This window comes from Lontra canadensis, unplaced genomic scaffold, assembly GCF_010015895.1.
Source record: "Lontra canadensis isolate GAN:19392208 unplaced genomic scaffold, GSC_riverotter_1.0 scaffold91, whole genome shotgun sequence".
In the NCBI taxonomy this organism is placed as follows: Eukaryota; Metazoa; Chordata; class Mammalia; order Carnivora; family Mustelidae; genus Lontra; species Lontra canadensis.
The window spans coordinates 4300333-4326833 of record NW_022631085.1 but is presented as its reverse complement, the minus strand read 5'-3'; the positions used below and the strand labels follow the sequence as shown (position 1 = coordinate 4326833).

Genomic DNA, 26501 nt, shown 5'->3' with positions numbered 1-26501 from the left:
ATTTTCTGTAACATTCTCTTGTCCTTGGCTTTACTGTTAACATATTTAGGATCTTGAATATTTAAAATTCTCATGATGTTAATAAACAGTCTGATACATTTAGATAATTTCTTCTTCTGCTTTCAGGAGTTACTCCAGACAGAGTACTTAGTCTGGGAAGAGAAATATATATAACTTCCTTAATTAATCTTCCTTCATTTCTAATATGTTTTTAAAAACTAGGCTCTACATGTTAATACTAAACACAATTTGAACGTTTAAAAGCCAACTGTGAACCCCCTGACAGCTGCAGAGGAAATTCTTGATTAATTTTGGCAGCTTTCCTATTCTCTTTGTGACAGTTTCTTGACCCTTTCAAAATGAAAACGAAGTCCTGTAAGTAGCTTACAGGTGGGGTACTCTCTTTCGCAAAGGTGTTTACCAGCTCTCTATTAAAGAGCGTGTTGTGTTTCACAACGTAAATCAGCATCTCTAACCCCGTCCACCTTCCTTTTGTGCGCTGGGTTTCTTGTTTGGACAGTTGGGCTGTTACTGAGATGTAGTCTGCTTCAGTGCATCGCGGAACACACCCCAGCAGCGTGTGGGTGGGGGCAGGGGTGCGGCTGGGCAGTAGCTTACACTCTCCCACCTGCAGCAACGAGTCGGAACAGTGCCGTGGGCCTGCTGTGGTCATTGCTGAGGGGGTAGAGGGACCTTCCAGTTTCAGAAGTGCATCAGTAAGACTCTAGGCCGAGCCGAGCACACCTGAAAGCCCCATTTTGAGTTATTTATCCAGTTTTTACCCAGTTTTTAAATTGCATCCTCTTGCAGAAATGCTCTTCAATGTCAACAATTAACATGTTTATTAAAAGTAAATTATAGAACATAATAATAATTATCAGTGCAGTCTAGCGTGAGACCACATTATCTTAATATTTAAAAAATGTTTGCCCAAAATCGTTACAAGGGTTTTCTAAAGTTATCGGAGTCCTAGAAGTACATCATTTCTTATATAGACTATTTGAGATAATTTTTGTATGACTTCCATTAGGCACTGGTCCAGCAAAGAGACGGAAACTTATTAATTAAGGAACAGTCTTTCCTGTCCCTCAGAAAGTAATTTTAAAGAGGACATATATAATATAAATAATTAGTTAATAGATATCACTCAACTACAACACCCTCGCTACTTAGACCTTTTAAGACTACTTGTAATTAAATAGTTGGCTTATAATTAGACCCCCTGGTGGGTCAAGAGACTTTGTTAAAATTAAGTTGGGCTCTTTCTTGCCTGTGTGCTCCACCTAACCCAACGACAGGGACCTCTCTTAGCCAAAAAGGAAGAGGAAGGGTAGATGTTGGACACCTGCTTTCTACCATGACTGAAGGAGATTGATAAATTTAGGGAATATACGGGGGGGGGGGGGATGTGACTCGTGATTTTTCTTCCTTTGTTATTTTACGTTAAGATATCACTAATAAGGAACTGTTGAGATAAAGCAAGAAGACAAATATGTTGGAATAACAAATGTTTTGGAATTTTCGCTTTGCTTTGTAGTTAATAATCGCCCTAATTCGCAAATATCATACCCAATGTTTTTCTAACTCCTTTAAATTAATCCGTACTGTTGGCTACCCTCACCTGCTACCCTCACTATTATTAACAGGAAGTATAGTCTTTTGGGAGTCAGGACTCCAGTCTCCTCTGCTGACTCAGTCTGTGAGCATGGGTAAGTCTCAGAAGCTCTCTGTGTCACGGTATGCCCATCGTAATATCCGTATGGTAGCTTTCAGCCCATGTGTCTCTCTCTGGCTGCCCTTCCTCATTGCATCATGTGTTCTTATATCTCATTATCACTTCTGCCTTGTGCTGTTCATTGGGCAGCAGAACCAGATAGAATGGAACATAACTTCCATCTCAGTTAACAGATGGAATTTTCCACAGATACAAATTAATAATGTTGCTGTTCATTACGTTCCTTGCAGATGTATTATTAAACATACATGCCAGCTCACCCAATTAGTCCAGACTTTCCTCCCATATTTAAAAAGAAAGAGAAATTGACTCAATTGTGTTATCCTAAAAAAACAACAACAAAACAGAACTGTATCTAATTTAGGATATGCAGTATCTCCCTATTCGTGGTATTTAAGGGTTGGCAGGTATGTGTTAACATTTTTGTAATAGCATCAGACTGTCAGTTAAAGGATAGTATTTTAGCTTTTTTTAAAGCCCAAGTTATTCGTTTTCTTTTCTGGTCATTTATGTTGTTGTTTTCATTAAGGAAATGCTAATAGTTGGGCGTCCGTTTTGTAAAACCCAAGTTTTTAAAGACGATCTCTATGTTTAATGAAGATAAAACAAGAAAAGCAAAAAGTCTGATTTACAACTTGCGTTTGGTTCTCGTCGGTTAGTTAGAAAGCTAACAAGTCCTAGGATTTGTCAGTGATCTCTGCAGATTGGATATTCCTAGCTACAAAATAGGAGACTCTCTTTGACAGAAGCCACGATCCCGACGTCGTGGTGAGGAAGCCTGTTGACTGGGCTGTGTGGTCAAAGTGCCGGCATATAGTGTATCAGGGGAAAGCTTGCATATCTGAATACCCAGTTCTCCAAAATGGTTTTAAAAATCCGTATTTCAAGAGTGGAAATCGGGATGATTTCACTATTAGATAATATTTACTGAGCGATCATTGTGTCTCCTACCTTAGAATAATTCTTAGATTTCTAAGCCTTCTGGTGCAATGTTGGCAGGTCAGAATGTGGTGCATTCACCTGAAATTGTTGGGCGCATAGATCCTTGAAAGTAATCCCTTCAAGTATATACAGAAAATGAATTTAGAGATGATTCTTGCAGATAACTGAGAGAGAGAGAACCTGATTTTAAAGGAGGTCTATGGAAGAAAAAAAAAAAAAAGAAAGAAAAAGACAAAAGAGAAAAAGAGGTCTGTGGGGTCAAGCATAGAGCCTGCTGTCTTGAACAGGACAAAGACACAAAGCCCGTGTCTTTAATCCATAAACAGCAGTCACGTTATGTGTGCCTCATACACCGCTGAGAGGCTTACAGCAAGAGCACTCTTATGCTAACTAGCATGTGCTTGGTGCCTCGTAAGTCCTCGGTTCCAGGTACCCGGCACTGCCTGCTTGATGTAAAAACTCCGCGAAAGAGGCAGTGCGCACAGTGGTGACAGCCCCGACCCTGGAGGCCCCGTGTCTGAGTCCGGGTCCTGGCTGCACCGTTCCTGGCTGTCGACTGAGACAAATGGCTCCCCTTCCCCTTGCCTCACTTTTCTCATCTACCAAACGGCGATCATACTAGCCCCTGCTTCACAGAGTTGCGTTAAGGATGCAATGAGTTCGTGTAAGTCAAGCCTGTAGAACAACGTGGGCAGAGTAATTAGCACATTGCAGCTGTTTGTTACGGTCCTGTGTATCTTGAGAACACAGTTCGGGTTGACGGGTGAACAACGTGGGTTTGAGCTGCATGGATCCACGTGTGTGCAGATTGTTTTTGACAAATACAGTACGGTCCTGAAAATGTTACTTTCTCTTCTGTATGATTTTCTTAATAACATTTTTTTCCTTCTGGCTTTACTGTGAGACTACAGCATGTAATACAGGAAACTCACCGAGTATGTGTGAACTGACTGTTGACGTCATCTCTAAGGTTTCCAGTCAACCGGAGGCTCTTAAGTTTCGGGGCAGTCAAAAGTTAGTCATGAATTTTCGACCCCCATGCTGTCTTCGAATTCATACCAAGTGAATACGGTTTTTCAGGACTCCACCACGATGTTTTATAACTGGGTGCTGCTTTCAGTAGGCCCAGTCATCTCTGCCCCCATTTTCCACAAGTATTTCTCTTTAAAGATGTCAAATGACGTGCAGTTTCTTAATGTCTCTCCGTGTACCTTCGTAACATTTGAAGAGCGGCTTATCTGATGAGCGCCAAGGGGTCAATGTAGTAGGCACTGATTTCCCATGAAGTTTGTCTCTCTCGTTGGTACTGCCAGTTCCCACAATCCTAGCATTCCCTGGGCATCAGTCAGTGTCTACAAGGAATGATTTTCAAATATTAAAGCATGTGAAAAGACAAACAGGCCAAAACTCAGAGCTCTCTAGGGACTATGACCTCCAAAACAGACTCTGTTCTGACATTTTCACAGGCTGCTTGAAGGAATTCCAGCAGGGCCATTCCATTTGGTAAACTCCTAAACAAACCCTCTGTCATCAAGGACTGATTTATCGATTTTTCTCCTTATGTACTTGTTCTGAAGAGATTAAGATAGTAGATATGGCTGCTTAGACACTTTTAAGGCATTTGATGTATATGATAAGTATTATACAGAGGACTTCTGGTATTTTGAAGTAGTAAAACAGTTATTTGCTATGTTGAAAGAGATTTCTTGCTCTGAGTTGACTTTTAAATTCTTTCTTTTTTTCGTTTTGATTCCAGGAAGTCTGTGTCATAATCACATCTCGCAATTAAAATGTTTTCAGTCTGAACCCAATTATTTAATAAAGAAATTGATTAAATTTGGGAATGACCTTTTCAAAAATAAATATGTATGTATACAATGACTTGTTTCCCCAGGACCTTTGGCATGTGTGAAAACAAACAGTTCTAGTGGTGTAGGATAATATTCCATGAAATCTTGGTGTGATGACAGTTGTTTACATTATGCCTTAAGGTCACTTGAGTGGGGGAGGGCAGATCTATAAGTTGTTTTTCAGTTCATCTGAATTCTCTTAAAATAGTCTATTGTATATTATTATAAGGTTCTTTATAAAAACAATATAGTGCAAAAAAAAAAATGAGAAGGGCAGAACCCAAAAGATTTAGAGCCTGAACAACCTAAGGAAATGGGTAATTAGGATTTATTTGATTTATAGTTGGCTTTAAATGCTACCAGCCCCATGGTTGTCTCAGTCTGGTGTGCTGAGTGTATGTATGAAACTCCAGGGCCAAACAGCATTCTGCATGTGAAGGGGCAGGTTTGTTGTGGGGGGGCGGTGGTTGTGTGGTTTCTTTCCTTCTTTGCATGTTTCTTTTCAATGAGTTAATCCTTTGGGTGAAAGTATGAAGCTTTAAGTATTAAACAAAAGAAATCCTACACAATCAGAACTTTCCTGTGATTCGATATCTGATTCTGGTATCGGATTGTAAAATATGTTTTGAACAAATTTTAAAGTGGGACACAGGAAGTGAATTGTATATGATTTCACTCAAGCCTCTTAATGTCAGGATAAATAAAACTCATGTTATCCTATCGTAGTAACCCATCAGAAACCCAGGGTATTATAGAGGTCTCCTTGGTAAAATAAAATGGAAACAAAAGTGAAATAATAAGGCGCTTAGTAATTGGTCACAAGTAGTTATTGAATGTAACAAAGAATTACGTGCCTCTTGATTGATGTGTATAAAATGAATATGATGAAAAAGGTCTATATGCTCTTATTACTGTTTTTCTCAGGCCAAGAATAACAAAGTGATATTTTACTAGACATACTCTCAGTATGAGAAAGTATTACTTTTCTAATGTATTTTTCTAACATAGATGTTTCTGTCTCTCACTGTCAGTTTCAGTTAGATAGTCTCTGCGTCTTGCAAAAAGTGGAATTTGATTAAATAATTTGCTGATAAACTAGTGAAATCTCTGGCTGCATCATCGTGTGCTTGTTTATTTGTGCATAGAATTAGAGTAGCTGCTTGGCTGCGTGCTCGCTGAGTGCTTTCAGAACCCTCAACGGAAACAATGTTCCCACCTTCAAAAATCTGAAGATTTTGTTGGGACCCTCAAGTATAATTTGGAGGATTTTCCAGGTCAAAGAATTTAAACTTATACCAAGCAGATCAAGTTAGGATTGGAAAAATTGAAATTTAAAGAAGTCCAAGAACTTAGTCCTAAACTATGGGTTTCAGAATCTGATGGTTCTAGACAGTGCTGTGGTTTTTGTTCTATTACACTATGTAATAGTGTACTCTGTTTAACATGTACTTTCTCATAAAAGTGAATACCTTTCTTAAATGACCATGAATGTTTCATATATCCTTGAGGGTGGAACGGTATATAAATGTCAGTTAGGTCATTTGGTTCATAAGGTTGTTCAAGTTGTATATTCTTTCTGATTTTTTTTTTCTTATTCTGTCAGTTGCTCAGAGAGGTATGTTGAAAACCCCAACTAAAACTGTGGATTTATTCCTCCTTTCAATATTTTTTTTTTCTTTCATGTATTTTGAGTGTCTGTTATATGTTCTAGAGTACTAGATTTAAAAAAGTCTCTGTCTTTCAACCGCAATATTTCAGTAGGTTCCATTTAAAGTAATTGTTGATTTATTTGGCATATTAGTTATCTGTAGCTGTGTAACAAACTACTTCATACCTTAGCAGCTTAACACAAGACACATTTATATCTCGCCGTTTCTTTTGGGTCAGGAATTCAGGCAAATCTTAGCTGGGTACCTCTGCCTCACAGTCTCTCAGGAGCCTGCAGTCAGGTATCAGCCAAGGCCGTGTCATCTGAAGGTCCAGCTGGGGAAGGATCTGCCTGTAACCTTTGCTACATTGTTGTTGGCAAGATTCAGTTCCTTGAAGGTTGTTGATCCAAGGGCCTCACTTCCTTGCTGTCTGCTACCTGGAGGCCACCCCTGTTCTTGCCATGTGGGCCTGTCCAACATGATATCTTACTTTGTCAAAGCCAGTATGAGAGAGGTCTGCCAGCAAGACAAAAGTAATTTTTTTTTCCCCAACATTTCCTCAACAGTGCCCTATTCTACTGTTGAGAAGCAAATTACTCAAGGGGAGAGAAGACTATACAAAACCATATATACCAGAAGGCAGAGATCAGTAGAGGCCATCTGCCAGAGTTGAGTTTAAGTCAATCATTTTGTGGTATGTTGTATTTGTTCAGTCTGTTCCTTATTCCTCTTTTCTTCCCTTTTTTTTTTGGTTAATTCTTTTTTTAGTATTTCGTTTATTTTTGTAGCATCCTATTAGCTATATTTTTTTCAAATGTTCACTTACCTTTTCTAATGAAGGTCTAATATGCTGCTAATTGTATCCAATAAAATGTTCATCTTAGTTTATTTTTATCTCTGTAAGTTCCTTTTTTTTTTTTTTTTTGCATTGTCCATTTCTCTCATCACTGTATTCACGTTTTCCTTTAAATACTTGTACATAGTTATGGCTGTTAATTCATGTTTTTTCCTGTCATTTTTGCGTCTGTTTTTATTGACAGATTTTTCTCCTATTACAAAGACATTTTCCTCCCTCCTAGCAAGTTGTCTACTAACTTTTTATTGGATATAACAGCCTGAGTGTTGCATTGCTGAGTGGCTGGATTTTGTTTTGGTTGTCTTCCTTTAAAGCGTTGGGTCTTTGTTTTGGTTCGAGTGTTGGACTTTTGGATCACTCCCAAGGCCTTCTTCAAGCTTTGTTAGGAAGGATATAAGGTAGCATTCCCTCCAGAGGTGGTGCCTTTACTAGGCCTTGACCCCCTTTGGAATCTCTGCCCCGGGGAGATCTTTTTGCTCAGGCTAGTCAGAGCTCAAACATCTCCCAGCCTCCTGTGCACCTTGAAAGTGTTCAGCCCCTGGTTCTTTGGTCATTTCTAACCCGCCTTGTGAAACTGCAGGGGGCACACATAACTCAGGACTGAGCAGACACTCCAGCGTGCCCCGTGCTGCTCTCCAGGGCTCGTTCTCAGTATAGGCCGCCCCGTTCCGCAATCTGCCCTGCAACTCCCGGCTGTCATTGCTTCCCCTTAGCTCTCATCTCTGGCTTCCCAGTGCCGCAGGCCTACCTAGCACTGTCTGAGGGCTCGAGCTCACGGTCAGCGGCTAAGAGGCTCATCTCAGTTGTTCCCGTTCCTCTAGGAGTCACAGTGCCGCACTGCCCGCGTCCCAGTGCGGGAAAGCCATCGTTGCACGCATTTCGTCCAGCTGTCTGGGTTCCTCTGATGAGAGGCTGGGTGCAGTGCTTGTTATCCCATCATAGCTGCGGACCAGAGTCTGGAATTAGGGATTTAATACACGGCCCGTGTGCCCTACACCTCTGCCTTCTGACTGGACTGCGGAGGTGCTGCTCTGTGTCTGGGCCACCACCCCCCCCACATCCACACCGAACACTGAGACCTTGCTGGGCGCAGCAGGCTGCTCCCGGCTTGTGGACTCAAGGCTGAGGCTGATAGTTATGGGGGCACTTATGTCAGCCAGCTTTCCAGCTTTTGCTGTCGGTGCAGGGTGGTGAGCAAGCTCGTCAGGTGAGGGCCTCTTGGATCACTCGGAGCCAGCGGCGGAGGCGCTCCGCTGTTCAGGAAGTCAGCGTGCTTCAGTGCGGGACCTCGAGGAGGAAAGGATTCACGTGTTGGCAGAATCCATTCTTCATTAATAAAGAAATGATGATATATTATTTTCTCTTCACAGAAACGTTGAAATTCAGAAAACTTCTCTTTGCCCCAGTATTTGAATTGAATTCAGTTTGGCAAAAGAGTCAGCCTTTAGCCGATTTAGAAAATATAAAGAGTACATTTTTCCTCTCACATATATATTAATGGGAATTTTCTTGTCAAGAATATCTAGTTCTATTAAGTGAAAAAGCATAAAATTAAATTGCAGATTCGCCATGAATGCAACTCACCATCTTCTCTGCATTGTCCCATCAGCCCCTACCGTGTCCTCCAAAAAACACCCTGCAGAGAATTACATCAAATCAATTTTGGCATTTTATGTACATACATAGTACTCTCACCTGCCTTCTTTCCTGTAGTGTGCATTTTTCATAATACACATACAGTGTGTATATATGAAGGAAGGAAGAAAACCTTTTTGAAAAAAATATGCCACATATATAATGGGAAATGTTAGAGTAAGTTGGTAGCTCGTGATGATATTCCGGTATTGGGGTGATTCTCCAGAGAATTAGATTCTACTTGGAATTCTTAGATTCTGCTCAGAGGCCACGAAATTTCAGGTTGAATATTCACAACGTGTAACAGATTTTCATCCTTTGTTGACAGAGCTTTACAGGAGAATTTATATTGAGGGTTTGCATGGTGTAATAGAAATGAAGGAGAACGTTACTGAGAGCACCTGGGGATCACAGAGACACAATTCAGTCAAAGTCTCTGTCATGTGGGTCCCATGGTCTGTGCTTCTGCATTACCCCTGGGCCCAGCGGTTGACAGCTCCCACCTCGGTTCACATGGCCTCTCTGGCTGCCCACCTGTGCCCTCGTGTGGCTGTCTCACTGTTGCCGAGAAGACAGAGCAGGTTAGGACGCAAGGAACAGATGGGAGTCACTAGTAGCGGGCAGGGTGAGTGAGGCGTAGGTGTCAGAACTGGCCCCAGAGCCCCAGAAGGACAGAGCCCGGAGCAGGTGTTCAGGTCTGTCAGATGGCTGTCAGATTGGTTCCCAGTCTTGTTCCATCCAGGTGGTATGTTGACAACGACAGAAGGAAACTAAATGAAAAGTAAAAAGATTAATTGTGTTTTTGGAAATTAGAATCGTCGATATATACTCAAACTGTGGATTTTAGAATATATCTGTTTTTCTGTCTAGTTTTAGATATACGGTTCCATTTGATTAGCCCAAATGTTTGAAAAACAAACTTGCATTAATGTGTGAAGTGGTCCAAATATACTAATGCAGAATCTTTTCTAATAGAATTTTTATTTGTAAGCCAAATACTTTTTATAAGGTGCTCTTCCCTGCCTTTTTTTTTTTTTTTAGGAATATAATCATGTAGGTCATATACCTAACACTTGTATTCTGACCTTCTTAGTTACTTTGTGTCTTCTCACAAAAACACTTCATTGCTTGCTTCTTTCTGCGAGGTAACCAACCAACACACATTTTTTTCAAAATCCACCTGCAAATAAGGCCCCGTTGTTAGGTTTTTCCATGTGTTTCTGCATATTACTACATTCTTTCCCCTTGCCCATACAGTAGGCCTGGAGCCCAAACTGGCAAATAGCCAAGCGAAAGTACGAACTTGTGCCTGTGGAGAGAAGGCTTATTCCCTGAATGGGTAAAGTCATTTTCCCTTATGAGATGGGTTTGAGGTGTTTTCATTTTATAAGAATATAAACTGAACAGAGATTAAATAATGCAGGGACAAGCAGTGAAAAAGGAACAAAGTTTTAAAGATATGGTTGCTTTTAACACCACCTCTAAGGGTATAAAGGGAACTAAGGTTATATAAGGATATAAAGGTGTTAGAGTAGGGCAGATAAATTTTATTTGGAGGAAAGAGAGTTAAAGGTATCTTGAAGACAGACTATTTTAAGTTTTATACACAGGAAATAGGTACAAAAGGTGTAAATACAATCGCATAGAAAGCTAAAATGTTAAGATCTTGCTTGAGCAGAATAGTTTTACTTTAAAATTTCAAGGCCTATTGATGTTGACGACAAGATTCTGCCTGTCGCATTGCCAGGATTGCCCCCGTGGGTACGTTTTCCCCACATGCACAGTGCGTGCAGATGAAGGGACCCTGGGCATGGTCACACCCTCTTCTCGTGTCGTACCTCACTTTACACTCTTCTCAGGCGCTTCCATGCCAGGAGGGCGACCCTACAACTGGGCACCTCAGTCGTTCGGACCAGAGAACGCAGGCAGTTCTGTGTGTCTCTTTATTCTAGGCTTGTACTTCCAAAGGTACTCAGCTAAATGAAGACATTTAAAAAATTCCTCTAATGGAATATATCCAATCAGTCATTTTGTTCTTTTTAACCTTTTAAACAAATACATTTTCAGGTTAGTGAGTAAAATTGAGATCCTAATAATGGATCGTCCAATTAATGGCAATTTATTTCATATTAAAGTATTTGATATTTAAACACTAAAATAAAAATCTCCTTTAATGTAGTCTATAAATTGTTTTTTTCCCTATGGAAAAAATATAAAAATATAATATAAAGGGGTATTTTTCTGATTGCCTATAGTAGGGTAATAATGTTTTTACCTATTCTTTTTAACTCCTGAACTTAGACCAGTTTATTAACGTTTTAGTGAAGAGTGATTTATGGGTAAGTTGCAGGCATGCCTGAACGTGTCAGCGTGCGTCTTCTAACAGTATAGGCTCCTTATACCACGATAGTTATGACTCTGAAAATCTTAACATTGATACTAGCATATATTTAATACCTGCCCCATATTCGTATTTCCCCACTTCTCCCGATGATGTCCTTTGTTGGTTTTTTTCAACCAGGATCTTATCAGAGAGGCCATGTGAACCGAGGTGGGAGCTGTCAACCGCTGGGCCCAGGGGTAATGCAGAAGCATAGACCATGGGACCCACATGACAGAGACTTTACTGCATTTAGTTGTCCCCTAAAGTCCCCTAATCTGGAACAGTTTCTCTCCCTTTTTTAAAGACTTGCTTTTTTTTTTTCTTCTTTTTTTTTTTTACATTTATTTTCTCTTTTTTTTATGTTACATGTTTTTTCAGAGCAGTTTTAGGTTTACAACAGAATTGAGAGGAAGGCACAGGGATTTATCCTATGCCCCCTGCCCTCTCACATGCACAGCCTCCCCCTTGATCCGCATCACTAACCAGAATGGCCCATATTTTACTTTACCAAGGATGAACCCACATAGACACCTCATAATCACCCGGTGTCCGTAGTTGACCTTATGGCTCTTTCTGGGTGATGTACGTTCTGTGGGTTTGGACAAATGTATAATGCCATGTGTTCCCCATATTTGGACAGTCCTAAATACCCCCTGCACTCTGTTCATTTCTTCGATCCCTGCCCCACCCCCCAGCCTAGCAGCCATTCATCTTTTTAGTTCTGCCTTTTCCAAAATGCTGTATAGTTGGAATCATCCAATAGGTAGCCTTTTCAGACTAGCTTCTTTTAATAATATGTATTTAAGTGTCCTCCATGTCTTTTCATGGCTTGAGAGCTCATTTCTCTTTAGTGCTGAATAATATTGCATTGTCTGGGTGGACCACAGTTTGTTTTATAGAAGGATATTTCTGTTGATTCCAAGTTTGGTGATTTATGCAGAAAGATGCTATAAATATTTGCATGCAGGTTTTTGTGTGGACATAGGTTTCTAATTCCTCTGGGAAATGCCACGGAGCATGATTGCTGGATCGTATGGTGAGAGTATGTTAACTTTTACAAAAAAAAAACCCACCAAACTAATTTTCAAAGTGGCTGTACCATTTTGCATTTACAACCACTTTTTTAGTTTGTTTGTTTTTTAATCTTACACAACTTGGCATTTTTTTTAAAAGACTTTTTATTTATTTAATTGACAGAGATCACAGGTAGGCAGAGAGGCAGGCAAAGGGGTGGGAAGCAGGCTCCCTGCCGAGCAGAGAGCCCGATGTGGGGGTCGATCCCAGGACCCTGAGATCATGACCTGAGCCAAAGGCAGAGGCTTTAACCCGCTGAGCCACCCAGGTGCCCCACTACTTGGCATTTTTTAGAAGTCCAGGCCAGTTATTTTGCAAAATGACCCTCAGTTTGGATGTCTGTTTAGGTCCTTGCAATTAACTCAGGTTAAATGTTTCAGTGGGAATACTACGTAGGTTGACATGTGTGAATCACATCAGGAGGTAACGTGACATTGGTTCCATTACTGGTGATACTCAGGTTGATTACTTGGGTAAGGTAATGTTCCCCTCCCATTTCTCCTATGTAAATGTCCCCTTTCCTCTTTGTAAATAATAATCAGTTACAGTATAATTAATTACAAAGTAGTATGTAGGATAGTTCTGTGTCCCAAGCATCTTTCAGCCATGGTATTAATGATGGTTTTTGTTTAAATAACTTATCAAATAGGTACTTGAAATTGATGGTTTTCTAATTCTGGCATTTTTTCTCTAGTAGCTGACATTCTTCTGAAAAGAACCTTCTTTCCTAAGGGAAGTATCACTAGATTGTTTTTTATAATTGGAAAGGTACTAACCATTTCCGTCGTTATTTGTGATACAAGTGGTCCCAAATTTGGCCAGTGAGGGCCTGTTCAAGGTGATTTTTGTGTTCCTTTGACCCATCCTCAGTTTTTGAGCACATACCTACTTTCTGGCAAAGGATATATCAGGGTCTTCTTAAGCTTTCATGGCCCCATGAAATTAGTCCTGGAATTAGCCCTTTCTCTAAGGATCCCTGGTTCCAATCACTGAGGAATAATTTTTAGAAACCAAGATCTGAGAGCTAAGCACACTCGTTGTTACTCGGGTGTCAGTGCTTCTAGGCCTTTTCAGTAGACAGAACTAGAACTTTTTTTTAAAGAAAAAAAATCATCATGTCTACCCAAAAGAGCCATGCAGCCTTGAAGAAGATGAACAAAACCAGAGGATTTACATGTTCAAATATCAAGACCTGCTGTAACACTATAGTAGCCTAGACAGATAAACAGTCTGACCAGTGGAACAGAAGAGAAATCAGAGATAGTGTTTATCACTTAACTCACTACAAAGGTAACACGTACGTGCGGTGGGAAAGGATGGTCTTTTTTAATAAATGGTTCTGGGTTAAATATCCACTGGAAAGAAATTTACATGATATTCATACACACACACACACACACACACACACACACACACATAGTCCAACTATGAAAGGTTAAACAGTAAAGCTTTTAGGGGAAAACATCTCCATAACCTTGGAGTGAACAAAACTTTCTAAACAGAGCATAGGTAGCATGAGTCATAAGGGAAAAACTTGACTGGTTGCATTATGTTTGAATTAATAACTCTTATGCACCAAAAAACACCATTGAGAGAGAAAAGGCAGCCCATAGAATGGGAAAAGATAATTCTTAATCCATATATTTAACTGAAGATTCTTCTCCAGAGCATATAAGAGACTCCTACAAGCCAACAGAATGAACCAGACAAAAGCCTTGACACAAACTTCACAAAAGAGGAAATCCAAATGGTGCCCATATATATGGACATGGGTATGTGTTCATTAGTCATCAGAGCAGCGCAAATGCAAACCTCAGTGAGGTATTACCACGTGCCAACTAGAACAGCAAAAATGGAAAAACACCAGGTAAATCAAGGAGCATGGTGTATTGAACAGTTGGTGGAAATGTAAACGGGTGTAACCATTTTCAAAAACTTCTGCATAATTCTAAGTGTCAGCAGGTCACTCTTGGATTCTGTTCAGCAGAAATATATACAGGTATTTATCAGAAGATGATGTCGTAACTTGAGTGATATGAAATTGCCATTTTTTGTAAGCACTATGAGCGATTTCATATGAGGTTCCGTCTACTGGAATGCTGATAGCACTATTTGGTTTTTGTTTGTTTGTTTTTATTTAAATTCAATTGGCCAAGTTATAGTACATCATTAGTTTATGATATAATGTTCAGTGACTCATCAGTTGAGTATAACACCCCGTGCTCATAATATCACACCCCTCCTGAATGCCATCACCCAGTTACCCAGTGCCCCACCCACCTCCCTTTCTGCAACCGTCAGTTTGTTACCCGGAGTCGAGACCCTCATATGGTTTTTCTCCCTCTCTGATTTCTTCCCATTCAGTTTTCTGTCCTTCCTCTATGGTCCTCTGCACTATTCCTTATGTTCCACATATGAGTGAAACCATACGATAATTGTGTTTCTCTGATTGACTTATTTCACTCAGCATAGTCCCTCTCCAGTTCCATCCATGTCGATGTAAATGGTAGATATTCATCCTTTCTGATGGCTGTGTAATACTCCATCGTGTATAAGAACCACATCTTCTTTACCCATTCATCCACTGTTTGCTGTAGGGAAGGGATAGAGGCTGCCCAATGCCCATCTCCAGAAGAATGGCCCAGTAAATTGTGACCTGTCACCCAGTGGCATATAGCAATGGGAATCAGCACAGCACAGCTACATGTGAGAGTCTGTGTGACTCTCACAAAAATAACACTGAGTAAAGACAGCTAGTCACAAAAGAGTATGCATCATTTGATTCCGTTTATGAAGTACAAAAACAGGTAAAACTATGCTGTGGTTTGAGAAATCCAGACAGCAGTTACCACTGTCAGGAGAGAAGTGATTGGAAGGGAAGTGCGAAGGGAGAGCTCTCCAGGTACGGGAAATGTTTGATTTCCTAATGCCGGCTGCCTGAGTGCTTCCAGTTTGTAAACATTCAGCAGCAAATCGTCCACTTGTGACATTTGCCTTGTTTGCATGTATATTAAATTTAAAAGTTAAAAACTAAAAATAAAACAATAAATGGTATAAAGGTTATCTGGGAAACCACAGGGAAATCAATGACTTCTGATCTGTTCCTCCTCCCACCTCAGTTCTACCATTAACCTGTCCCCTTGCTTGTTTCTGACAGTTCAAAATAAATTATAAGTATCTATGCACGCTTCCCTGCACACGTGTATATCACATGTCAATATGTATGTCACCAGAGTTCAGTATTTACTTCAAATGACCTTACTTTGAGCGCCCGCCGTCTGTGCTTCTCCTTGCATTTCTTCTCCCCAGTCCGTTGCCTGCCCTTCCGCCCAGTTGTGCTCTGAGATGCCACCAGGCTCTCTCAGGTCCGATTCTGAAAATTTCTTAAAATAGTATTGTCCAAGACAACTTTGCCTGGTTATAAGCCGGCTTTTTATTGTGAAATTATTGAAGTTCTTTATGTGCCCTTGAAACTTGCCAAATGTGTTTTGCGAAAGTTCTCCTTGTCTGTGCCTTCCTTATTGATTTTCTTAAAGTGTCTTGTGATGAGCAAAAGTTTTCATTTTTGATGAAGTCTAATGTATCAGCTTTTTTTATGATTACTGCTTTTTCCCCCCTTAGAAATCTTGGCCTATCCCCAAGCCATGGAAGTACTCGCCTTTATAAAAAAGCCTTCTAATGGCTTTTCGGTTGTTGATGTTACATGTCTGTCTGTGATATACTTCCAATTAACTTTGATGTCTTGTGTGAGGTAGGGGTTGAGGCTCATCTTTTTCCATATGGATTTCTGGTTGTTACAACACCATTTGTTAAAAAGCCCCCTTTCCCTCTACTGGATTGCTTTGGCACTTTTGTCTGAAATCCAAAGACCATTTAAGTGTGGGTCTGTGACTGCCTCTCTCTTCTGTTCCACTAATCTGTTTCTTGATTCTTATGCTGGTACTATACTGTCTTGATTACTGTAGTTTTATAGGCAGTCTTAAATCAGGTGGGGTAAGTTTTCCAACATTGTTTTCCTTTTGTAGGAATGCTCAGATATTCTAGGTCCTTTCCATTTCCATTTCTACTTTAGAGTCAGCTTGTTTAAAAAAAAAAAAACAACCTAGCAGGAATATGATTGGGACTGTGTTGAATCTATAGATTAATTTGGGGTGAACTAACCTCTTAACTTCAGTCCATCAGTATAACATCTCTCCATTTGTATTGGCCTTCCTTAATTTCTCAGCAGTGCTTTCTAGTTTTCAGTGTAGAAATCGTGTACATCTGGGACACCTGGGTGGCTCAATCAGTTGGGCATCTGCCTTTGGCTCGGGTCGTGGTCCCAGGGTCCTGGGATCCGTGTCCCACAAAAAAATAAAAAATAAAAAAATCTTGTGCATACATCTGTTTTTGGCAGAGCTATGAATGAAATTATTTTTTAAATTGTAATTTATATACTCTGGCTTCATGACCTAAAAATAACTTTCTGCTCTACTTTGCTGATGATCTTGTAGACTTTGAATAACCCTTTCTTTTTTTTTTTTTAAATATTTTATTTATTTTTTTTACAGACAGAGATCACAAGTAGGCAGAGAGGCAGGCAGAGAGAGGAGGAAGCAGGCTCCCTGCTGAGCAGAGAGCCCAATGCGGGGCTCGATCCCAGGACCCTGGGATCATGACCTGAGCCGAAGGCAGAGACTTTATTAACCCACTGAGCCACCCAGGCGCCCCTGAATAACCCTTTCTTAATTGTCCCAAACTGATCTATGTTTTTGTGAAGCATAAGGTGAAAACCCCTTTAAAAGACATTTCATTCTGCATCAGTTCAGATAAGGACTTATTTTCCTCAGAACTGCTAGGAACTTCCCAGAGTGAGTTTATTTGTGCCTGTGTGTTATGTGATAGTCTTGCATAAGCGCGTGTGTACATATGTGTACTTTAAAGAAGGTGACAGTAGGTGACGATTATGTTGCCATCATTGTGGGTGGATGCATTTTGGCCTTGCTTTTGTGATCATTGTTTATTGGCACAGCATGTTTTTGTTAAGTGTTGAACTCTGTGCCAGATGCTGCCTCTGCACAGGGGTAAGCTACAGCCTCTTCTCTCAAGAAACAGCCCAGTGGCTTAGCTCATTCCACAGTCACTGATGAGTGTTTATTGGTGTTGTATTTGCTATAGAAACAGAGCAACCAAATACAAGGAAATCCAAGAAAAACCCATGTTTTTGGAAATATTTCTTGTCTGATAAAAATAGGGCTTCCATACTATTGACATTACACTGTTTTCTTTATTTTAACTTGCCTCTGTGCGTAAGTATGACCTAGCATATACCGTAAGTGAGCATCTCCTCCCAGCAGCCTTGCCATTTGTGACTGAAAATTACTGTCACTGAGCTGACACATACTTCAGGAAATCCACCTTTTTTTCCTCCTCCCTCTGATTGAGAGTACTGGGACCAGACTCTGGAAATCGGAAGACCCTGCTTAGGCCTGAGAGGGCCCATCCATCCATTTATGCTCTCTAATGTGCATGAAGTTCCACGCTATTAGGAACGTCCTGAAGTGGTAATAAATGTCCCTTTGAAGGAATCAATGACTGTTGGTGATGCTAATATTGTTGTAAGCTGCATTTAATTAGGTATACACCGTTTCGTGCCTTACAGATCTCTGTGTCCAGGAATTTGCCCTGTTATTTTAAGACTGTTTCTAGAATATTTTGGTTTTCCAGCCTTTTTTTCTTGGTTCATTTGAAATTGTATGTAATATTCATAGAAACAATGGAGGTGTACTTTGTCGTGTTAGTTCCCAAGGTCTTCTGTCCTTCCTTATGAAGTATCATTTACGAAAATACAGTTTGAATACATCTAATATCCCACTTCTCATTTTCTTTTTTTTTTTTTTTTTTTTATAATTTTATTTTCTCATTTTCTTTTTTAATTTCCCTTATTCATATTTGTTTTCTGGGTATAGTCTCTAATGTTATGACTGAGAAAATGTTTCTCCTTGACAATGCTTGAAGTATGTTTGCCTTACTACTTCCTATTTCCTTTCCTGTTTCTTTCTCCCTCACTAGACATTCTCACCCCCCTCTTTGAAACTTCCTAACTCCTTGTAAGTTAACATGTTAGTAACGTTCTTGGAGGCTTAAACATCTTCATGTTTCCAAAATTAATATTTAGGGGAAAAAATAGAAGCTACAACAAACACAATAGTCTGGAGAAGAAACCATTGTGATGATATGTAAATAAATAGCTAATATCAGTTTTTATGAGAAGTGCTTTCATTATAAGCCAGTGTTTGCACTTTTCATGCTTGGTTTTGCATTTTCTTTGGTCTTTTTATGCTGCTTAGATACTTAGCTTACTAGCTCTTTTATTTTTTTTTATTTTTATTTTTTTAAAGATTTTATTTATGTATTTGATAGAGATCACAAGTAGGTAGAGAGGCAGGAAGAGAGGAGGAAGCAGGCTCCCCGCTGAGCAGAGAGCCCAATGCGAGGCTCGATCCCAGGACCCTGAGATCATGACCTGAGCCGAAGGCAGAGACTTAACCCACTGAGCCACCCAGGTGCCCTTACTAGCTCTTTTAAAAGGAGTTTGACTCTTCTAAAAATGGCAGTAGCATATACTTAACAGCAAATTTAGGAGAAAGAAGAAAAGGAGAGACAAAAAGGTTAATACATACACCCACCTCTCCGATAATCACAGTAAAATTCTGTAGTAGCTCTTTGATCTTTTGTCTGTTTGTTTTGGTTTTAAAATGTCAGTTAAAATTTGTTTCCTGGGTTTTATTGTTTTATCTTTTTCAATTTAATATATTTTTTGTAGTTTTTTAAATTTTTGTGCTTTATAAGCAACAATTTATTGCATATTGGCTCAAGTAAGTAGATTAGTTATAGTTTACCCATATCCTTACTCTTGGACACTTCAATTGTTAGTTATTTTGCCATAGACTAAAATCTTTGTATATAATACACTACCACTTTTGTAACTGTTGAAATACATTTTAATTCCATCTGTTCAAGTACTGTGTGTGTGTGTGTGTGTGTGTAACAAGCACGTCAGTTTATTAAATGCAAAATGGAGGAAGGGCTAGGGAACATTTTCTTTTTTCTCTTTTTTTAAAATTTAAATCCAGTTAATTAACATGTAATACATTGATTTCAGAGGCAGAGTTCATTGATTCATCAGTTTTATATAATACCCAGTGCTTATTACAACATGTGTCCTCCTTAATGTCCATCACCCATTGACCCCATCCCTCCACCCCCGACTTCCCCCGGCAACCCTCAGTCTGCTTCCTGTGATTAAGAGTCTCTTACGGTTTGTCTCCTCCCTCTCTGATTTCGTCTTGTTTTATTTTCGAGTATTTCTTACTTTAGTTAACTCATGGAGTCTTAAGATGTATCCTGGCTAAGGGAATGGACTTTGGGCTCTTTGGACAGAGCGTCTGAGTTTAAGAATCTTAGCCAGTGGGGTGCCTGGGTGACTCAGTCAGTTAAGCGTCTGCCTTCAGCTCAGGTCATGATCCCAGAGTCCTGGGATCGAGCCCTGTGTCCTCCGAGCGGGAAATCTCCTTCTCCCTCTGCCCCTCACCCCACTCGTGCTCTCTCTGTGTGTCAAATAAATAAGTAAAATCTTAAGGAAAAAAAAAAAGAATCTTAGCCAGTTACCTTACAAGTGTATTGATTTCTTCATTTGTAAAGTGGGATGAAAGCAGGTTAACTGTTCATATCTGTCAGGGTAGTTGAGTAAATGAAACAAAACAGCATTTTTAGCTGAGTGTCTCATATACAATTAATGCTCAGTAAAATATCTATAGTAACTGTTATTGAATTGGTTGTATTTTATAGAAATAAAGGAATTCAAGTGAAATTAAGTCTCACATATTTTAGCTAAAATGCTGTCCCTTGTATTTGAGTGGCTCATGGAAATATGTGTATAATGGTAAATGAGACAATTCTAGTTTGTGGGATGGTGAAAGTCCTCTTGTAAATTAATTTTATAGTTGGAAATTTTGAAATTACTCATATACCATGGACTCCATTAAAATGATTTTCTCTAATTAGCATTATTAGACTGCTTTACCAGAATGTGACTTTGAGGTTGGTAGTATATTATGTCATCTGACTGTCCCTCAGACATTGACACTAGGTGGAATGTTTGTTAAGTGGAAAAGTTTTTTTGTTTTAATTTTGTTAATTCTTTTCAGATGGCTTCTCTCTTCATGTTGTAAAAGAAATGTCAGGCATAACTTCTTTGCCAAATAATACAAAGAATGACAATATTTTGTATAATTTCCAGTGTAATATGTGAGAGTCATTTCCTAGAACAATATCAGAATCATAAGATAAGGAAATACCTATTTTGCAAAATGTCAGAATATCATGATTTGCTGACCGTTCTGATGAAATAAATTACTCATTCTCAATTTGAAATTCATAAATATGCCTTAAAATTGTTAAGTGCTTTCTCAATGGCTGCCTTGCCTCTTTTTATAGAGATACATATTTGCTAATCTAGAATTGTAATACTTAAAATTTGTTTAAATGAATTACATATAAACTGTTACTCTGACGAGACACTTTGGATGTGCATTCAGAATATTTTACCATAGAAAATATTTTACTAAGGTTTAGTATTTTTTCATCATAAATGTAAAACATGCTCATTTTTTTAAAAAGATTTTATTTATTTATTTGACATAGAGAGAGATCACAAGTAGACAGAGAAGCAGGCGCAGAGAGTGGGAGAAGCAGGCTCCCTGCTGAGCAGGGAACCCGATGTGGGGCTTGATCCCAGGACCCTGAGATCATGACCTGAACCAAAGGCAAGGCTTAACCCACTGATCCACCCAGGTGCCCCTAAACATGCTCATTTTAGACCATTTTTAAAGTTCAGAAAGATAAAATGCAGAGCATGTAAGTAGGCTATAAGTCTTATCATTCACAGTATTTTGTCCTGATCTTTTTTCTATTCATATAATTTCTAGAAAGATAAAATGGTGACCACATTGAACATGCATTTATATGGCCTCCTTTTCTCCTTTCATCTTATAGTGAATTATTTTCCATGTTATTAAATATTCCTTTGGGAAAAAATCACTTGTACTTATTTGGCTCATTGTAAGTACTCGATAATTGTTTTCCAGTTTTGAAGTCATTATTTCAGTGGTTGTACAAGATATCATTTTATACTTGTCATAATTTATTCACTCTCTTGTTGATTAACAGTTGGATCATGTCTCTGCTTCTGTGGTTAATGCTAGGATGGAGAGCACTGCACATAAATTGTTTTGTTTATCTGTATATTCTAGAATATTTCTTTAGAATAAAGACCTAGCTATTGAATTACAGGGTCAAACAGTTTAGACCTCTTTTTCGATTCTTTAACATAGCTCCGGTGGCTTTTCTAAAATAAACCAATTGATGCATTTATTGGCAGGGTTCGTCAGTACTCCCAGCTTTCTCCTATTCGAGAAATCTTTGTCATTAAAATTTTTGAAGGTTGAGTTATATTTTACATACACTGAAACACATAGATCTCACATGTACACTTTGACTCGTTTTCTAAAACTTTCTTTTGAAATAATTTCTGACTTATGGGAAAGTTGCAAAAATAGTGCAAAGAATTCCCGAATACCCTCTATCCAGATTCCCCAAGTGATAATGTCTTAATCACACTTGCTTTATCCTGCTCTTTCCATATCCATACATAATGGTTTTCTCAGAACTATTTCAGAGTGAGTTGTGGTCATACTGCCCTTTTACCTCCAAACACTTGGGTGTATGTTTCCTAAAAATAAAGATATTGCCTTATATAACCATGGTATAATTATTTAAATCTATAATTAACACTGATATAGTGCTGTTTACTAACCCCAGACCTTATTCAAATTATGCCAGTTGTCCTAAAATAATATCCTTTTAGCAAACGAAATAAAAATGTCTTCTCCCTGTTTCATGGTCCAGTGGGATTTATTTAGTTGTCAGGTCGCTCAGACTTCATTAAAATGGAACAGTTCTGTAGGCTTATTTTTGCTGCTGCTGCTGCTGTTTCTTCTTCTTCTTCTTCTTCTTCTTTGGTCTTTTAAGACATTGTGGATGGGTTTGGGTTATTTGGAAGCATATATAGGTCAGTTATTTGTGGAATGACAGTCAGTTTGGGTTCATCCCTTGGTTCTTCCTGATGAAATGAGACCATGCCCCTTCAGCAGGAAGACCACAGAAGAGGTGTACGATGTCAGGTTGACCCTTTATTGGTGATGCTAACTTCAGCATGTGGTTAAGGTAGTATCTTCCGGGTTCCTCCACTGTAAAGTTACTGTTGCTCTGTTTCTAATTTTGTAAGTAATAAGTATAATGTGAGGAAATACTCTGCCATTAAGTGGATATCCTGCTCCTTTCAAACCAACTTGCACCTGTCCTAAGTAGTTTTGACGTCCCTTGGTAATTGCCTACAACCATCGTGCTGGTGACTTCTAACTCTACATTTATTAGATGGCATTCTACTCTAAAACCAAGCTTTCCTCTCTACCCCCTGTATTTATGTATTTATATCAGCATGGGATCATGGAGTCTTATGGTATTTATTAGTAAATAATACTATTTGCTAATAGTAATTCTGTTACTATTGTTATTTTGATGCTCAAGTTGTCTTAGATTTGGCCAGTTGGGGTTTCCGTCAGGCTGCCTTCTGTGTCCTTTTTTGCAGGTTCCTATCACTGTTTGAGTACTTACTTGCTTTCTGACACAGCAGTATGTTCCACACTCAACTTGCACTTCTTCCTGCCCTAGCCCTGCTGTAAGCCCTATCTCTTCAGAAGTCTGGTTGGTTTTAGTGGAGTATTTATAAACCAAGACCTGGGAGCTGGGTGTGATATGCTCACCGCTACTGTTGGGTCATTGCTTCTAGATCTTCTCAGTCGACAGAAATAGGAAATGTATGTTTTTGTTCACAAACACACGTCCATCTGTATCTGTTCTTGTCTACCTGCATCACTGCATGTATTAAAAAATCAGGCATCTTTACTGACATCTCCACTTTTATCTAGCACCACAGGCTTCTCTGCAGCCTCCCCCTTTCCATATTTAAAACCCCCTTACCTGACAGGGAGAAAACGGCTTTCATCCTCCTCCTATCCACAATGTATTTTCTAGAATACACATAGTATTCAATTCTAGAATACCCATAGTTTTTAAAATTGCTAACTCATGCCACTATGAGAAATCTGCTGTACTTGAAATGGGTGGACTTTATGGCATCAGTAAACCTATTTTAAAAACTTGCTAACAGGAGTTGAATCTTTATTTACCTTCGTTCTGTCTTTAGCCCAAAGGTGTATAATCAGAAGTTGCTAAGGTTGGTTCTAGTTTTTCTTCAGGGTGTCCGTGTTATTTATTTGAAATACAGCTGAGTTCATTTATTGTGTTTGTATTCAAATTTGGGTATTCTTCCAACTTTGCTGATTTTGTTGACTTATTTTTGAGAATGTAATATGTTAACAAGGTTCTAAAAGTCAAATTATATAAAAAGAAAGATGTCCTCAATTAAGCACCACTACTCACCGCTCGCTCCTATCCCATCCCCAGCCTGACCCATTCCGTCCTATTTCCGCACCCACTGAAGGGAATCAGTCTCCTTGGTTTCTGGTTTCTCCTTTTTTGCTTTTTTTCTCTCAGATAAGCGACTCTATTTTCTTGTTTTCCCTTCTTTCATATACAAGAGGTGATATTAATAATGTTTAAGTTTGCTTTTTTCACTTACTATTTTCTGAAGACCGCTTCATCCCAGTTGATACGGTGTGGATGCCCCATGGTTTAGTCAACCAGTCCAAATGCGTGGGGATTTAGGCTGTTGAGAGTATCTTGCAGATACAGATCGCGCTGCAGTAAATAGCTTCGGCATGTGCCATTTTATAGTGTTGGAGGTTTATCTTTCAGGTACATTCCTAGATAGAAGATCGCTGGGTCAAAAGGTGAATGCATTTGTAGGTTTGTTTCATGTCGCCAAATTCCTTCCCTGGAAAGCTGCGGCAGTTTGCGTTCTGATCAGATCAGCAGTGTATGCGAATATTTGCTCACTGCCCCCCAGCCTCACCAACACAACGTGTTGTCGTGTTTCTGCCATCAGGTATGTTGGTGAAATTTTAATTGCCTTTCTCTAGCTATGAGTAAGGTCGAGCATTTTCTGATACATGTAAAGGCTGTTTCAGAATATTTTTGGAGGAGAGTGTGAATTACCTACTCATTTCTCAGTCCAATTTTTAAATAATTTTTATGTTGGAGAGACCAGCCCTTCCTCTGTAATGTGTCTGTTTTGTTTTGTTTTAGTGTGGCTGAGATTTACCAGTCTTTCCTTTTATTGCTTTTGGATTTGGGGTCACAGTTAGAAAGCTTTTCCCTATATCCCAGTTAGAGAAGCATCCGTCAATATTTACTTAGAGTACTCAGATGGTTTGATTTTTTTTTTTTTAAGTTTTATCCCTGATCTACTTTGAGTTTATCTTAATCTAATAAGGTTCTTTCTCCCTCCTCTACGTGGTACTTTTTTTCCCTCTGGGTTTTCTCTGTGTGCCTTGGGTGTTTTCATTTTTTTCCAAATGAGCTTGTCTAAACCCATTAAAAAGTGCACTGGTGTTTTTACTGACATTGCATTAAATGTGTGAATTAACTCACAGAAAAATGGCATTTTTATGATGTCGTATTATCCTCTCCAGGAACGAGGACTATCTATCTGTTCAAGCCGACTTTGGGGTTTTCCAGGAGTTTTACACATCTCTTTAGTTTACTCCTGAGCATTTATCTTCTCTGTCGCTCTTACTGATGGGGTGTCCTCTACTTATGTTCTCTAACTGCTTATTGTTTGTGTGTCTGGAGGCTGGAGATGGCGCTGTGTGTTTGTGTGCTACTGGCAGTTTGCCAGGTTTCTTGAATCTGTAAATTTATGTATTTCATCAAACTGAGGGGATTTTTCAGGCATTTTCTTTGCAAGTACATTCTCTGCCTCATTCTCTCTCTGCCCTCTTTCTGGAACACCAGTCACTCATGAGATAGACCTTATGATATCATCCGTGGGTCATGGTGGCTCTGTTCTTTGTTTTTTAAACCTTTTTTTTTCTTTGAAACACATAGTTGTTGTTGTTGTTGTTGTTGTTGTTTTTCATTTTATTTTTACTGATATTTTTAAATGTTTCTCTGATTACTGCTTTGAACAAAAGCCATAGATTCTGGTGAGAAGTCCCTTCATTTCAGTTTCTGTTTTTCCTCTTCTCTACTAGTTATTAGGAGATGTTTTTAGCTTCCAGGTAGACAAGGCCTTTTTAGTTATTTTATTTTATTTTATTAATAATTTCTAGTACAACTACATTGAGATCAAGTGCTGTGTGTATTTGTTTATTTTATGGGACTTGCTGAAGTTTTCTTTGTGCCCTAATCTGTGATTTTTTAAAGATACTCCATGTGTAATTTGAGAAGATGTCTCCTTTTTCACCCACTAAAAGTTCACTACAACACAGTGAGGTCTCCTTAATGGTTATGCTGTATGTCCTTTCTTATTTTTGTCTGCCTCATCTGTCTCGTGCTGAGAGGCAGATTCAAGTCTCCTCTTCCTCGTGCGTTCTGCTGGCATCCCACTGCTCCCCTGTTCGTTTTAGTCTGTAACGGCAGCTCTGTTGATCGGTGCGTGGTCATCGCTGTTAGAGATGCGTCATTCATGATGGCGCTTCGCGTTAAGAAGTATCCTCTGTGTCATGTGCAGTGTTTCTAACTTGAATTCCATGTTTTCTGTGTTCAGGGTCACTACCACCACCCCCCATCCTGGTCTGTAACACATACCAGTTCACCAAACTCACACATGCCCAGTAGTCTCTGCACACCAGCTCACGCCTCTGGCACATGTTTGAGAAATCACTCAGTTACAACACACGGGATTCAGTTTATTTATTTTAACAGATGAAAGGGCCCGTCAGTGTGAGTAGAGTTTTGTTGTTGTTTTTAAGATTCTTTAGAGCAATTCTGTTGCTCAGTTGTTTTTAGACACCCACATAAATAATCTGCTGCATTCAAGTTTTGTAAAGGGAGACTGTTTCAAAATTGTCATTAACGTGAAGGAATTTCTGTGTTCCCATAAGTACCATTGTGGGTTTTCTGTTTTAATTTATCAAAATGTAATTGATGTACAATAAACTGCACGTATTTTAAGTATTCAACTTAAGGAATTTTGAATCCACCACAATCAAGATAACATTTTCATCACCCTTAAGAATTTCCTCCTGCCCCTTGGTAATCCACTCCTCTTTTCACTACAGTCTCCAGGCAACCACTGTCTGCTTTCCGTTACTATAGATTAGTTTGCGTTTTCTAGAATTTTTTTAGAAATAGAGTCCTAGATAAAGTGCTC

General features: G+C 39.2%; 1 protein-coding gene across 5 annotated transcripts in view; it reads left to right on the top strand.

Annotated features, from left to right (window-relative positions):
- MRTFB (myocardin related transcription factor B) overlaps positions 1 to 26501 on the top strand; it is a 254690-nt gene that overhangs the window by 144120 nt on the left and 84069 nt on the right. For 3 of the 5 annotated variants that reach the window (XM_032836271.1, XM_032836274.1, XM_032836270.1), the window contains exon 4: positions 1647 to 1709. The exons of the other annotated variants lie outside the window; for them this stretch is intronic. In XM_032836271.1, coding sequence (XP_032692162.1) covers positions 1647 to 1709 — 63 coding nt within the window. The remainder of the gene's footprint in view (positions 1 to 1646; positions 1710 to 26501) is intronic. 5 annotated transcript variants of the gene reach the window in all.